This window comes from Cervus canadensis, chromosome 6, assembly GCF_019320065.1.
Source record: "Cervus canadensis isolate Bull #8, Minnesota chromosome 6, ASM1932006v1, whole genome shotgun sequence".
NCBI lineage: Eukaryota > Metazoa > Chordata > Mammalia > Artiodactyla > Cervidae > Cervus > Cervus canadensis.
In genome coordinates this window covers 53616259-53631425 of record NC_057391.1, presented here as the reverse complement: position 1 = coordinate 53631425, position 15167 = coordinate 53616259, and the positions used below count along the sequence as shown (strand labels likewise).

Genomic DNA, 15167 nt, shown 5'->3' with positions numbered 1-15167 from the left:
CTCACTCTTATAGCTCACATGAGGTTGTAAAGTATAAGGGCTTCTAATCCTGCAGAGTTCATTAAGTTTCTGCCATGAGAGAAGGAATCTCAAACTTCATCTTGTTGTTTTCCTCTTCTTTGTTCTAACACACAGCTATTTTAAAATGAACCATGCAGTTTACTACCCTGGACAAAGCGTATCATAAAACAAGAGCCATGGTACAATCAGTATTGTGTACCATATTAATATTCCCGAGAATTTTCATAAAAGGCAATAATTATTAATCCCTCATATATTACAAAGAATGGTGGTGAAGGGAAAACATACAGATGAGAAAACAATTAGCCAATGGTTGAGATGAGTGTTAGGTAATTTTTATCATACCAGGTTATAATGTAATTTTGAGAGCTAAAAAACTGATTTTTTAAGACTGTCAGATATTCAGTATCTATACTGGTTTATAATGAAATAATAGAAATGTACTGAAATTATTCTTCCAAGAAGTTCTTTTTAATCATAGAAAACTAATTAATGGTGCCCTGCTATCAAATGAATGAAGCTCAAAGTTCTTGACATTCAAAACCCTAATCTCCCCCATTCCTAAGTAACCCCTCCAATTCACATTAGTCGACCTGCTATCCCTGGAACATCTTTATTGCTCCTTGTGTCCTCTCTTCCAGTCTTCCCCTTCTTAGTCTCTGTAAATTTCCATCTATCCAAATCATACTGTGTTTTAAAGCTCAATACAGCTGCTATCTCTGCCAAAAGACAGGCTTTGCCCTGAAATTAATCACCCCCTATGAACTCTGATAGTAGACATTACTTTTACTATTTACTATATACAAGTATCTTATGTTTGTTTATAGTTATCTCATTTGATCCACCCAATAACTTTGAGAAGTGGGAATAAATATTCCTGTTTAGAAACAAAACTGGGCACTGTAGAATTAATTCTTACAGTTATGAAACTAACAAATTATAGAAAAATAATACAAAAATGTTTCCAGTAATAAGTTTTATGCTACAACACAAAGATATTAAAATGCATGCAGGCATTCATTCAATGATAAATATTTACTGACTAGCTACTAAATGCCAGACATCAATCCATGCACTGGGAAACACAGCAGTGGTAAACACCACTAAGTCCCTGCCTTCATGAAGCTTACATTCTTATTGAGAGAAAAACAATAAAAGCAAATAAATAAACATAAAACATAAAGTCAAGTAGTGACAATGAAGAGTGATGCAGAATCAAGAGTCAAGAAAAGACCTGTACTCTTTTGATAAGCTGGTCTAGGATGTGACAACTTCCTCACTTTGAGAAAGTGACAACTGAGTAGAAAGTCAAATGATGTAAAAGACAATCTTGAGACTTATAGTTCAAAAGGGAACAGCAAATGCCAAATCCTCATGATGTCAGTGTGTTTGTAGTGACTGAAGAACAGCAAAATCGATGTGCCTAGAGTACAGGGAACCTTAGAAGAGTACCAAGAAATGAGGTCAGAGAGGTGGCATGAGGCTTCAGGATTAAAAATGGAATTCTTTCCAATGCAAATATAATTTGAAATATAATTTTTTCTCAACTGAGAAGTCCTGGAATTTTACCAATACTCATTTTCCTCTTAAATCCACTTAGTCTAAGTAATTTTTTTTTTCAAAAAAGTTTAACAAAATAAGGAAAAATACCCTAAAATCCTAATTAACTGTCCTATTTACATGACCTATTTTTTTTCCAAAAGCCAGTACTTGTACTCACTTGTACCTTTATATATTCTTATGGTAGTCTCCAAAAACTTTCTAAATGTCCAACACCAGGGTTTAACCTCTTTTTTGTAACAGAAAGCAACTTACTTCCTTAAAAGGCAGTATTACTGGAACTACTAGAGAAATATGAATATAAACAGTAAATTAGATATTAGCATTGTGCTAATAGACTTCTTGGATATGATAACTGTATTACAGGTACATAGGAGAATTTTTTTTTAATTTTTTAATTGGAGGAAAACTGCTTTACAATGTTGTGTTGGTTTCTGACATAAAACAACTTGAATCAGCCATAATTATACATATATCCCCTCCCAAGAATGCTTATTTTTAGGAGATACACACAGTAGTATGATGATAAATGTTTAACAACTGGCTCTGCAAAGGGAAAAAAAAAAGTCCTGGTCTGTAGCACTGCCAATTTCCATGGTGTAAATACTGGTACCTTTGCTGATAGCAAGCAACCAACTTGACAGAGTTGAGAAGAAATGTATACAATCAGCTGTCACATGCTGCTACTAGCCAGTTCCATAGAAGTACACAGGGTTGAAGTGTCATGACGTCCACCACTTACTCTGAATTTATAATAACAAAAAAACAAAAAAGCGCTTATGTCTGTCTGTCTAACTACCTACCTATCTACTGACCTACCACCACTCAAGAGAGATAAAACAAAAGTGGTAAGATGTTCATAATCTATGAAAATTATGATTCTAACTTTTTTTGTGGGTGTGAAATACAGCATGCAATGTATGGAAGTTTAAAGAAATCCTATGGCTAATTCTCTCATATATCAAAAAATTTGTACATCAAAAATTTTTTTGTATGTCAAAATTTTTGTGAAGTATACCAAATATGATATAGAGCTTTAACCTCAAGCTATGTTTAAGGTCAAATCTTGGGAATTCTCTGACAGTCTAGTGGTTAAAACTTTACATTTTCACTGCCAAGGGCTGAGGTTTGATCCTTGGTCCAGAGATAAGATCCTGGAAGCTAGTGCAGCCCCCACAAAAAACAGATCAAAATCACCAATATTGAGTGCTGAAGTTACAATTCTCTTACTATTATGAATTTAAGTAGAAATGACCCACTGGATCACTTCTTTTCACAAAACCATGATATTTCTTCACAAAAGAAAATGGCTAATTTGGTTTTAAAAATGTACAAGAATTCTCTACTGTCAGGATAAAGTTTTATAAATAGCCTGATTTCAGCTATTATTATAAAATTTTAATTCCATTCAGAATATATAAGCTTAATAAGTAGGAAAACAAAAAATGGAAACTTCATATTAATTTAAAATGTCAATTCCTAACTATAAACGAGTTGCACTCTCAAAGAGAGTAAGTTTTAAAGTCCAAATAATGGTCATACTTTGAATAAATATTATTTATAAGTAATAGTACATAATAAATAATTAGAAATAATAAGTTATGACTAGATTCCCAGGCTAGCCTACCAAAAGCTTCTTAACCTATAATATTAGGCCATTTCTTGCAGCATCAGGAACAAGTCTATAGATTCTGACTCACAGAAACAAAAGGGCCATGGTCCAAACACTGAATCAATCCTAGCTAATGTTCTAAAATAAAGAAAAAAGTAATTTGGGGCACCATCTGACCATTCTAATAATTTTCATCAACCTCCTTCTAGTGTCCACCCCCATCCCAATCTCTCTGCCTTAATGCTGCTCTAAATGCTCACAATGGTGTATGATCACCCAGAAATAGTTGGTGTGCTCCACTTACCTACTTTCCCTCTCCCCTTGCATGCACATTACAGATGTGTAGTTCCATACTGGTTCTGAGTTCCTCTAGTTGTATATTCCAGAATGAAAGGTTCAGAGTGACAAACAATAAAGATGTGTTGATCTCTTATGCCTTTTATGATTAGCTTTCACAACAGAGCATTGAAACATTCATTTCCTCAGTAGAGCTGATCCAAGTCGCTTATCCTTTGAAATGAAACACTAATCAATCCCTATCCCATGCCAGGCACATGTAGTTGCTGAACCACGGGTTCTCGTTCACCTTTCCCACAATCCTTAAAGTTAATGGTATTTGAACAAAAAGAACTGAAGTTCTGACAGGTCATGTAATTTGCTCAAGGTCATTTGACTGATAAGTGCTAGATTCAGAATTTCTATCTAAGTTTGACCCTAAAGCCTTAGGGTCTTAACTCTATGCTGCTAAAAAGGACACATTTGAGCCAATTTTATAACAAAAGATAGCCATCATTTCAATATTCTTCAAAAATATATAATTAAATATACACTTATTAATCTAAATGGTTCTCCTGTTGGTGTAATTTCAATCAGGATAACAAGGGGAAACTTTAAAAACTGTAAAAACCAGGTACTGCATAAATGGGTATTTTTAGACAGAATGACCTCCCCTAAGATACACCTGAGAGCACCTAGCTCTTTGCTCATGAGTACAGATCATCCTGTCTACACAGCAAACCAGTTAATATATATAGCATTTCACACCTTATAAAGTTCTTTGACACGTTATCTTACCTGAAGCTCAGAAGCAACATTTTGAGCCTAGTACATTTTACAGATGGGAAAACAGGTTTGGAACTTGATCCAAGCCATAGACACAGAACAGGCCCCAAGTCTACACTCTAAATCCTGAGTCTTTATCCTGTTGTTGTGTTGTGTTAGTCTCTCAGTGTGCCCGACTCTGCGACCCCATGGACTGTAGCCCACCAGGCTCCTCTGTCCATGAGATTTTCCAGGCAAGGATACTGGAGTGGGTTGCCATTTCCTTCTCCAGGGGATCTGCCCAACCCAGGAATCAAACCCAGGTCTCCTGCAATGCAGGCAGATTCTTTACCAACTGAGCTACAAGGGAAGCCCAATTGTACTCATAAATCTGAAGTTATCCAATTAATTTAATCTCTCTCTTTCAAAGAAATAGCAACAGGAACAAATTCAGTATGGCGGTTGGAGAGCAGAGAGCTACCAGCAAATGCTTCTGTGTGGATTATTTGTTAAGTAAATGTATATAAACTTAGAACCACCTATACCAAACAGCTTTTGCCTACACCTTAGTTATTTTACAGAATTTTATTTCAACTTAGTGAGATTTAATCAATTTTAAAATATCATCTTCTTTTAAGTTATGGGCAAATATATTTTAAATCTTTTTTTTTAATTAGGTATAATGTTGTGATAATAGCCTAACTGTCAACAATGCAAGCAAATCCCTAAAGTGAGAGAATTTCAGTTGGTGACAGTAAAACAATTAATGATTTCTAGTCATCTGCTTCTACTCCTATTTGCTTCACAAATATTGAGATAAACTAGTGATTCATTTCTTTAAGCACCTCTTACACACCCACCATGTATAAGACCATCAGCTAGGTGATGGAAATCCAGTTGTGAACAAGAGACAAGGTCCCTGTCCTCATGGAACTTAAAATCTAGTTGTGGAGACAGACAATAAACAAGGGAAAAAAAAATCACATAATGTGGTAAATGCTACGAAAGAGACTGCAGAGACACAGAACAAGGACCCTAATTTAATAAATAATAATAGCTGCTAACTTTAATTGAGCACTTTAGATAGCATAGTCAGAGAATATCTCTCTGAAAAATGATACTTAAACTAAGATCAGAAGAATGACAAGGAGCTACCCACGTGATGACTGGGGAGAAGGTTTTTCAGGCAGAAGAAATAACAGACACAAGGCTGTGAACGGTCACTGAAAAACCTAAAAGGTGGCCAGCGGGACCAGGCAAGTTGAACAAAGGTAAGACATTCAAAAAGCCTTGTTATAATTTTATTGAATGAGTTTCTTCTATATGAAAAGGAATATATGTGAAATCTCAACTCAGGTTATTGCTGGGTCTGTTTTTGGTATTACACATGGATTAATGTCTAATATTTTGAGTAGCTACTGGCATTTTTACCCAGTTGATTCTGTTTCACTTTAATAAGAAAGTCTGACATAATCAATGTCAGATTTTTTCAACCATTTGAGGAAAGACAGAAATAACTATTGACAAATTGACTTTGGTTTACCTACTGAGAAAGAAATACTGTTTCCTGGTACTGTGATTTTGCTTTCTCATTTAAAAAAAGTCAGTATTCAGTTGGAATTTCTAAGTTAAACATTCCCTCAGTTTTTAAAACCCTCAGCCTTAATTGAGTGGAAGACACTACTGTAATTAGATGCAAAGTTGAGACGGACAAAAGAATAAATGACTGTAAATATTCCTTATTTAACAACTAATTTTTTTCCTATACTTGTTCACAGTGCAGAATGTTCAGATCCCACAGGTTTCTTCACTTTTCGAAAAGGAAATCAGCTTTTGAGTTACTCTCCCTGTGTACACATTAGCTTCTCAATTCTGCCTTCCAATTATCTTTTTTTCTCATCCTTCAAAGAAATGACAGTGTTCTATCCACTGAATCATATCTTTCTTACAGGATGACAGGCAAAAACATAAGGAACCTTTATGTTAATCCCTTTAGTATTGAGTCTCAGAAGTTGTATCAAGCCAGCAATTATCTGACAGATACTGATGTGTCAAGACCCATCAGAGTAAGTGGCTGAAAGGCCGACAGTAGTCATTTTCGGACTTGAGGTCACAGTGAGTACATAAAACACGTACAGCTGAATTAGCCCCTTCTTTTGTCCTCCCCAGCCTTCCCTAAATAACTAACTGAATTAGAATATGTCCAATTGTAGGAAAAGCCATTCACACATGAATATTTACTATGTCCCAGCCATAGTTCTAAGCACATTATATACACTAACTTATTTACTCAAATAACTCTAAAGGCAAGGTACTATAACTTCCTCCATTGTAAAGATGAAAAAGGTAAGGCACAAATAAGATATATAGTTTTCCAAGATCATAATAATTAGCAAATCTGTTTTTTATTTCCCTTGGGCCTGTTTTTAAACAAATTTGGCCCCAATAACTTATAATATTTTAATATAACATACTCCTACCAATCAGAGGGTTTACAGCATATACCCAAGCTTGTCTTTTCATACTGTTCGTGGGGTTTTCAAGGCAAGAATGCTGAAGTAGTTTGCCATTCCCTTCTCCAGTGGACCATGTTTTGTCAATACCAATAACCTCAGATAGGCAGATGACACCACTCTAACGGCAGAAACCAAAGAGGAACTAAAGAGCCTCTTTGATGAAGGTGAAAAGAGGAGAGTGAAAAAGCTGGCTTAAAACTCAACATTAAAAAAATGAAGATCATGGCATCTGGTCCCATCACTTCATGGCAAATAGAAGAGGAAAAAGATGGAAACAGTGACAGACTTTATTTTCTTGGGCTCCAAAATCACTGGAGACAGAGATGCAGCTGTGAAATTAAAAGATGCTTGCTCCTTTGAAGAAAAGTTATGACCAACCTAGACAGCATATTAAAAAGTAGAGACATTACTTTGCCAACAAAGGTCCATCTAGTCAAAGCTATGGTTTTCCTGGTAGTCATGTATAGATGTAATAGTTGGATCATAAAGGAGGCTGAGAGCCGAAGAATTGATGGTTTCGACTGTGGCACTTGGAGAAGACTGTTGAGACAAGTCCCTTGGACTGCAAGGAGATCAAACCAGTCCATCCTAAAGGAAATCAACCCTGAATATTCATTGTAAGGACTGATGCTGAAGCTGAAGCTCCAATACTTCGGCCACCTGATGCGAAGAGCTGTCTCTTTGGAAAAGACCCTGATGCTGGGAAAGATTGAAGGCAGGAGAAGGGGATGACAGAGGGTAAGACGGTTGGATGGTATCACGGATTCAATGGACCTGAGTTTGAGCAAACTCAGGGATATAGTGAAGGACAGGGAAGCCTGGCATGCTGCCATTTATGGGGTCGAAGAGTCAGACACAACTGAATGACTGAACAACAACCCAAGCTTACTTTGAATCTGGGTTAGCCCTCTTATTAGCTGGAAAAATTACTGTGACTATTTCATTTATGAAAAGAAGATTAACAACAGCATCTAGTTTCTTGAACAATTGTGATGTTTAAATGAGTTAATAAACTACTTGGATCAGTGCCTGGCACACAGTATGTAGAAGAGTTAGCTGTCACTAGTAATAGTACCACCACTACCTCCACTGAGGGAATTTAGCCAAAGGCTGTTCTATTTAATCTAGTCAACACTTCTTGTCCTCTGTCATTTCTGTTGCTTGATTTACATTGGCTAACAACGAACTATTAGCAAGTTAGAAACTCATCTACCTCCCATGCTATTTTTTTCTAGTCCTTACCATTTCTTTCCCCATTTCAGTTGCCCAGGAAGAAATGTTTGAGGTTAAAATGATTTGCATTATACTCTAGGTAAGTTCATAAGCCACTGCAATACTAAAGCTAAAGCCTAAATTTGTAATATAATAAAAAAGGGGGTGTCTCAGGCCATTTAGTCTGCAATAACAAAATACCATAACTAGGTGACTTATAAACAGCAGAAATTTATTTCTCACAGTTACAGAGGCTGGAAAGTCGAAGATCAAGGCACTAGCAGATATGGGTACCTGGTGAGGATCAGCTTTCTCACTAGGTATTTGTCTTTCATTATAACCTAAAATGGTGGAAGTGGTGAGGGTACTTTCCTGGGTCTCTTTTATGAGGGCACTAATGCCATTCATGAAGTCTTCACCCTTATGACCTAATCATCTACCAAATGCCCCTACCTCCTACTACCATCATCCTGGAGCTAAGGATTTCAATCTGTGGATTTTATGGGCATACAAATATTCAATCCACAGGGGGGGTGGGGAATTAAGCATTGCTCTCAGTTTAAACTTCAAAAAAAAAAATCAATTGCTTAGTATTTTATTTGTGCAACAGGTTTTGCATTAATAGTTTTCACTTAGTACTCATAAATGAATGACTCATGTGAATTGAAACACAGTATGTTTAAATTATTAATGCTTTGATGATTTCCTAGATATTATAGGCCTTAATCTTTCATAACAGTTGATAAGCTCAGACAACTTTCTTGGAAATGTCTGATGAAAAAACTCTAACCAAAGCAAGTGTGCATGCATACTAAGTCACTTCAGTCATGTCCAACTCTTTGCGATTCTATGGACTGCGGCTTGCCAGGCTCCCCTGTCCATGGGATTCTCCAGGCGAGAATACTGGAGTGGGTTGCCATTCCCTCCTCCAGGGGATCTTCTCCACCCAGGGATCAAACCCGCATCTCTGGCAGCTCCTGCCTTGCAGGTGGATTGTTCACCACTGAGCCACCACAGACGACCAACAAAGCATAAAGCATAGCAAAATTGACATTTATCTTTCAAATTAAAAAGATTTTGATTCTACTTAAATTGTTACACAATACCATGAACTTAGGAATTCTGAAACCTTTGGGACTTTGAAATCAAAACATAAGCTTATATTACTTTGAAATACATTTTCATAGAAAAAAAATACCATGAATTCAAAATATACAAAATTATAAATACCACACATTTATAACATAAATATTAAATGTTAAAAATGTAAAGTGCTTTAATTACATCTGTGCAAAAACCATACTTTAGACATCTCTTGAAACACTGAGCATTCAATATCTAACTAGGATCAGATCCACACTTTACATCCTTCAGTACAAGGTGAAATAACATCATTTAACCTCTCCAACTGCCCAGCTCTAGTCAGAATTTAACACCATTTAAACAGGCATTCCTAGGAAGCTTGGTCTGCCTATGCCACCCTCTACACATAGAAATTAACATATATATATTTGTAGTAACAAAAGACAGAAATAAATTCCACATATATCAAGCATCCTTTTGTAGCTTTTATATATTCTCAGATACGTATACATTAAAAGCCTATTAAATCTGCTTGAGCCTTAGCAGGTTTCAGGCTACGAATATAAAACAAAACAAGGTACTACTAGGTTATTGCACATTTGACTAGTTCTTTACCTTTTTTGAACATATTTTATAACTGAACATATAAGCATCTGTAATATCTTGTTTAACATAATTATCATTTATTTAAAAACTACTATGTGTCAACCAGTGTCATATTTCTTTCTAGCAACTATGAGAAGTTAGAATTATCCCTGTTTTACAGACAAGGAACCTGAAACTCTCAGAAATTAAGTAATTAGATGAAGATTACAGAGCTAGCAAGTAATGGAACAAGGATACAAATAGAAGTCTGATTCCAAAACCTGTGCCAATGATAACATCAAAGACTCATCTCTGGCAGCATTGTGCAAGTAATGTTATATAACTCCTTAAAAATCTTAAAAAAAGAAAAAAGAGAAAAAAAGATTTACCTCAGACTATAATAAAATTCTACTGACTACTGTAAAACATTGCCATTGTATAGATAGTAACATCTTAATTACCTGAAAGTACAGTAGAAAGTCTCTTAATTTTCACTTAATCAACTAGCCATATTGTCCAGTGCTTTCCATTTCCTCCATAAAGTAAACTGATAGATACTAAAAGCTAGTAAATTACTTCCAGTTTCCTGCACACTCCTGCTAGTTGAGTTGTGTGCTTAACTAATAGCTAATATCTGGTGTTTATTCCCAAACTTACTTATGCCACTCTATAGTAATGAACTTATTTGAATGCAAACAAAAGGTTATTTCTGTGAAAACTATGTTGACTGCTTTGGAAATAGAATATTTTTATGAATATATATTCCCTCTTTCCCCAAGACACATTCCTGTTGACTACACAAATATCTTTATAATTCTTGGTATACACAGACATCTATAAAATTGCGCTAAACATTAAAAAAGAATTTTACATTTTTTAAATGTAAAATATTCCACCCTTGGATTTGTTTACAAAGTCTTATTCCACTTTAAAGAAATCAAAAGTAAAAAAAAAAAAAAGAAAAAGAAATCAAAAGTAGAAATCTTTAGGTTTACATTTTTGGTGTGCTTTACATAAGAAAGATCACATCTAACTCTTATTAAACAGGCTCCATTCCCTGCCACTCCCACTTCTAAAGAAGGACCTTTAGCCTACATCAAAAGACAGGCAAAATAATTAAGGAATTATTTTTTTCTGATTCCTCACTTTAACTTTTTAGATTATCCAACCAACTACCACATGCAACTGTGTAGGATAAGAGGCTCTTTTTGTACTTATTTAGAAACTCTGATGCACAGCTGTATCCCACTCAGCAAATATCTCATTCTACGCTAGAAATCATATACAGTCTCAGCTTCTGAATGAATATTTGAAGGTTCCCCTATTTACTCTCATTTTTTAGAGAACTCAGTGCTAAGTATGGTTATCTAGTTTTTTACCACAGATATTAAAAGCAAGAATAAGCATACTGACAACAAAGACTACTGACAGCATGGGAATTCAAAAATCAGATCTTAAAGAAAACAGGCTGAAGGTGTTTAAGTTAGAGGCAAAAAAAAATCTTTGTCCACATGTTATGAGTACAACAGAAAAAATTTTGGCATTTAAAGAGTGAAGTTTCAGTCATCCAGAAAACAAACTCATACAGGCTAGTTTCTTAGACACCAACGTAGAAAAAGTGAAGTATTACTGTTGTCTAGCTCTCCCATAATTGTCCCTTGCCAACCACAGATCAAGAAATCAATTCAACGGGTTATGCAAGCAATTTTTAAAAATAGAAATAGAAGAGAAAAATACAAGACCACAATGCACATAGTAAGTATGTTTTCTGAAAAGTTTATTTCAGTATTTCTGTACTATTTTCGAAGTAAAAGATACTACTTACTCTAGGTCATGGTCAAAAGAAAGCCATGGGCCTAAAGACTCATAAAATATAGTCACAGTACCAAACTTTCGATTCCCTCATTTTTACATCATAATGCTAAAGAAAGCTACAATTTTAATGAGAAAAAAAGTCACTTCTTTAGGAATCTTGATGCATAAATGTATTTACATTTTTTAGTAATCTACATTAATAGATAACAGTTTATTAGGCTTAGTGCTAGTTTTGGCTAAAATAGAGATTTGTGTAAGTATTTAAAGTAACTTTTAAACAATGACTTTGATTTTATATGTTTGTTTATTCTGAGATGCAATTACTGACCTTGGTGCCAGCTTTCCAAAGTCACTGATGTAATCTAAAAGTCTAAACTTGGCAATCTACATAAGCAACCTGATTAGTAGCAATGTAGTTGCTAATACTTAAAACATACAAAGCTGATTTTAAGAATCAACCAAACACTTAAAACACTTAAAAACTAATTTAAACCTCTAAATTAAGTATGGCTTTCTCCACTTCTTTCTAGTGCATTTTAAGACAATATCACCAGAGACATATCTGAATAGGAAAGAGAATTTGACTTTCTAATCCACTTTGAAAATAATACATGGAAAAAATAACCAGTTTAACACATATCTTTTCAAATTATTTTATTTTTTAAAATTAACATGTCTTTTTTTTTTTCTGTCTTATTTATTTACTTATTTACTGCCACACTGTGCTGCCTGTGGGATCTTAGTTCCCTACCAAGGATCAAACCTGTGCCTCCTACAGTGCAAGCACATAATCCTAACCACTGGATCACCAGGGAATTTCCTATATCTTTTTCTAAATGAGCATCTAATTCATAAGGATAAATTAACATTTCCAATCCAAAAGTCTCAAATTGGGAAAGGACTCTGTCACCTAGCCCAACTTCCTACCAAATACATTAATCCTCTTCTTATAATATTCCTTAGAACCAAATTCCCACACTACTGTAACTCCTAACTACCACTATATTAAAATCTTCTAAAGTTGGTCCTTGCTATGAATCAAAAGCAGACTGATAAATGGGTTTTTCAATTCCTTTGAAGTGCTTGAAAAACATAGTGTATACATTATTTCCAGAAGTCCTGAAAATACAGGTTTAGAAAGAAAATGGCACATTTACAGTACTTATTATAGGGATTTCAGTAGCCCTGTCCATATACTGATATACTGCAAAGTACTCCAGGGATTTGTTCAAACTTTGAGAGTCTGCTTAAAGCACAAAAATCAGCAATGACAAATAAATCTGTTAACTCAAACAATCTTAAATTTTCTCGGTTTATCAAGTTCAAATTCTCAAATTGAGGAAACTTGTAAACTTTTTTAAAACTGAAGTTAGATTGACTTTACCTAAAAATGTGTATAACTCTCAAATGATATCAAATTTTGTGGCACCAGATAAAAATGCTGTTATTGAAAATTTCACTTTAAGTATCTCTTGAAACTAACATTTTGAAGGCACTTTTGAAGAATGCCTTCTCCCATTTAGTTCCTAACCCTTCCCTGTGCCCTTCTCTACCTTACCAGCTGGAAATCTCTAACAGAAATAATCATATGTAATTCAGTTGATCCTGCCGCAGAATTAGGTTAACCTTTCTAAAATGGGGCACAAGAAAAAAAATCCTACTTAAATTATGTACCTCGGTCTGGCTTCATTTTCACGCTGATATCCACCCAAGGTGCTGTGAAATACACGTGTGGGTTCTCTTCAACAGGCTCGCCGCTGATTTTGCAGCTACTGCTTCGTTTTCAAAACGCTAAAAAGAGGTCAAAATAAAATTAATCTGGTCCTGCCCTAACACTTGATCTTGCAAGAAAACTATTGCTAACAGGCCTCTTCCTGGCACTAAGAGCGGTGACAGCACCATCCGCAGGTCTGAAAAAAGCAAAACTCTACACCGCCTCCCCCATCGACTCCGGACCAAGCACCCTTCTTCCCCGCCCCTGTGCTCTCCAGGCCAAAGTGTCCTTCTTTGACACAGCGTCTCCAAACCAAAAGGAAGATCTATTTATAACTTGAATGTACAGGCAGGGGGGGAAAAAATCAAGCAACTCAAGCTAACTAACCCCTTTGTAAAAAAACGCCTCTGGGAACAGTGGCACCTCCGCAGTGACTGGTATAGAAATGCTCGGACCTGATGACTTGGGCGCAGGAAACTCTTCAAGACCCCAAACGCCTCGCCGACAGCTCTGCCCGCCCCGCCGGGCCTCACCTGTGTAATTACCCTCTGGCTAGTCTTCCTGCCTCAACCGCGGCCAAGTTTACACAATGAGAGGATCAGAAAGAAACGCGAGACATCTCCTCGTGCCCAGCCCCCAGTCCCAAAAGAACTATACTGTGCTGTCCCGGGTCGCCCCTGCAATACCCCTGGCCCTGAGAGGCCGGGCCTGAGGGTCGTCCCGGGAAGGTGTTTACAGGCGGGCGATCGCCCCTGCTCGGTGCAGCCTGCCGGTGAGGGCCCCTTCCGTCCTGCCGCGGCCCCGGATTTCCTTCAGTCCCGCCGTCCGGAGCGCCGCGCCGGCCCCTCTCCCAGCCGGAGAGTTGTTTTCATGGCTCCCTCGGCCGACCTCTGCTGACTAACTCTCTCGCCTCGCGTCCCAATACCTCCTCCTCCTGGCACTTCTCTCCGCCGTTCGCCCAGCGGCTCACATCACACTCCCACCTCAGACGTGAGGCTCCGAGAGGCGCAGGGCCGGCGAAAGCGGAGTGTGGCGCGCAGCGGCCCCCGAGGCTGCGCTAGGGGACCATGGGGGCCCGAGACTACAAGCCCGACGCGGCTCCCCGGCGCCCCTGTGGCCATCCACCCCCGCCTTGGCCGCCGCCTCGCTCCGCTCCCGACGCTCAGCCCCTCTTTCTGTCCGACTCGCACCCGAGCCCCGCGGCCCTCGGGCCTTGGCCGCTTGTCGACCCGGCCGGCCCGCTCGCCCCGCGCCTCTGCCAGCTCCTCGCCCGCCCGCTGTCTCTAGCTCTGGCGCCTCAGCTCCCCGGCCCCCTCGCTCGCCCAGTTCTTTCTCTGCTGTTTGCCCTGTCAAAACACTGCCCGGGTCACGTGTCCCAACAACAGCCAACCCACCGCTCGTCACTTCCTCCCCGGCGGCCTCAGCGGCTGGCGCCCGGTTGTTATGACAACGCCCGGCGCGCCCAGGGGCGCTAGCCTGGGGGCCTGGGTTTCCTTGCAGGTGCGGCGGGTTGCGAGGGGCTGGCGGAGCCCCGAAGGCCTGCGAGGCGCCAGGCGCATCGGCGGCGCTCGCCTCCTGTCTGCCCTTCGAGCTGGCTGAAGCGCGTCTGGGACCAGGAACCAGAGCTGCGCTATCAGAGCACAGGGTAACCGGGGAGATGTCATCCGAGGGCCTGCCCCAGACGTGGAGGATAATTATAGTCTCCTCCTCCTCCTCCACACGGGATGCTGGCGCAGAGTTGCGACCCATCCCCGAGTGGCTTGCAGTGCACAGTGGAAGCTGGATCTAATTGTGACCGGGACGAGAGAGTGGGCCTCCATACGCTTCAGGGACTGGGGAGTTTAAGAACAAGAAGCCCTCCTCACCCTAGATTTTTTTTTTTTCTTTCACATCACTAGGGATTTTAGTAGGCTTCACAACCCAAGCTCCTGAGGCACTTGCTGTGCTAAAAATAACTTTTATAACCTCTGAAACACTGACTCATGGCAGGAGGACACTTTTGACACCG

General features: G+C 38.3%; 1 protein-coding gene across 6 annotated transcripts in view; it reads right to left on the bottom strand.

Annotated features, from left to right (window-relative positions):
• Positions 1–14694, bottom strand: part of FAM214A (family with sequence similarity 214 member A) — a 78784-nt gene extending 64090 nt beyond the window's left edge. The window contains exons 1-2 of one of the 6 annotated variants that reach the window (XM_043471945.1): positions 14554–14694; positions 13120–13236 (exon numbers count right to left, since the gene is read on the bottom strand). In XM_043471945.1, the coding sequence (XP_043327880.1) occupies positions 13120–13135 (16 nt within the window). In that variant the 5' untranslated portion in view covers positions 13136–13236; positions 14554–14694. Of the gene's footprint in view, positions 1–13119; positions 13237–13546; positions 14513–14553 lie in introns of those variants that run through there. The other 5 variants (XM_043471941.1, XM_043471942.1, XM_043471943.1 and 2 more) reach the window with 5 other exon arrangements.
• Between the last annotated feature and the right edge of the window lie 473 nt (positions 14695–15167).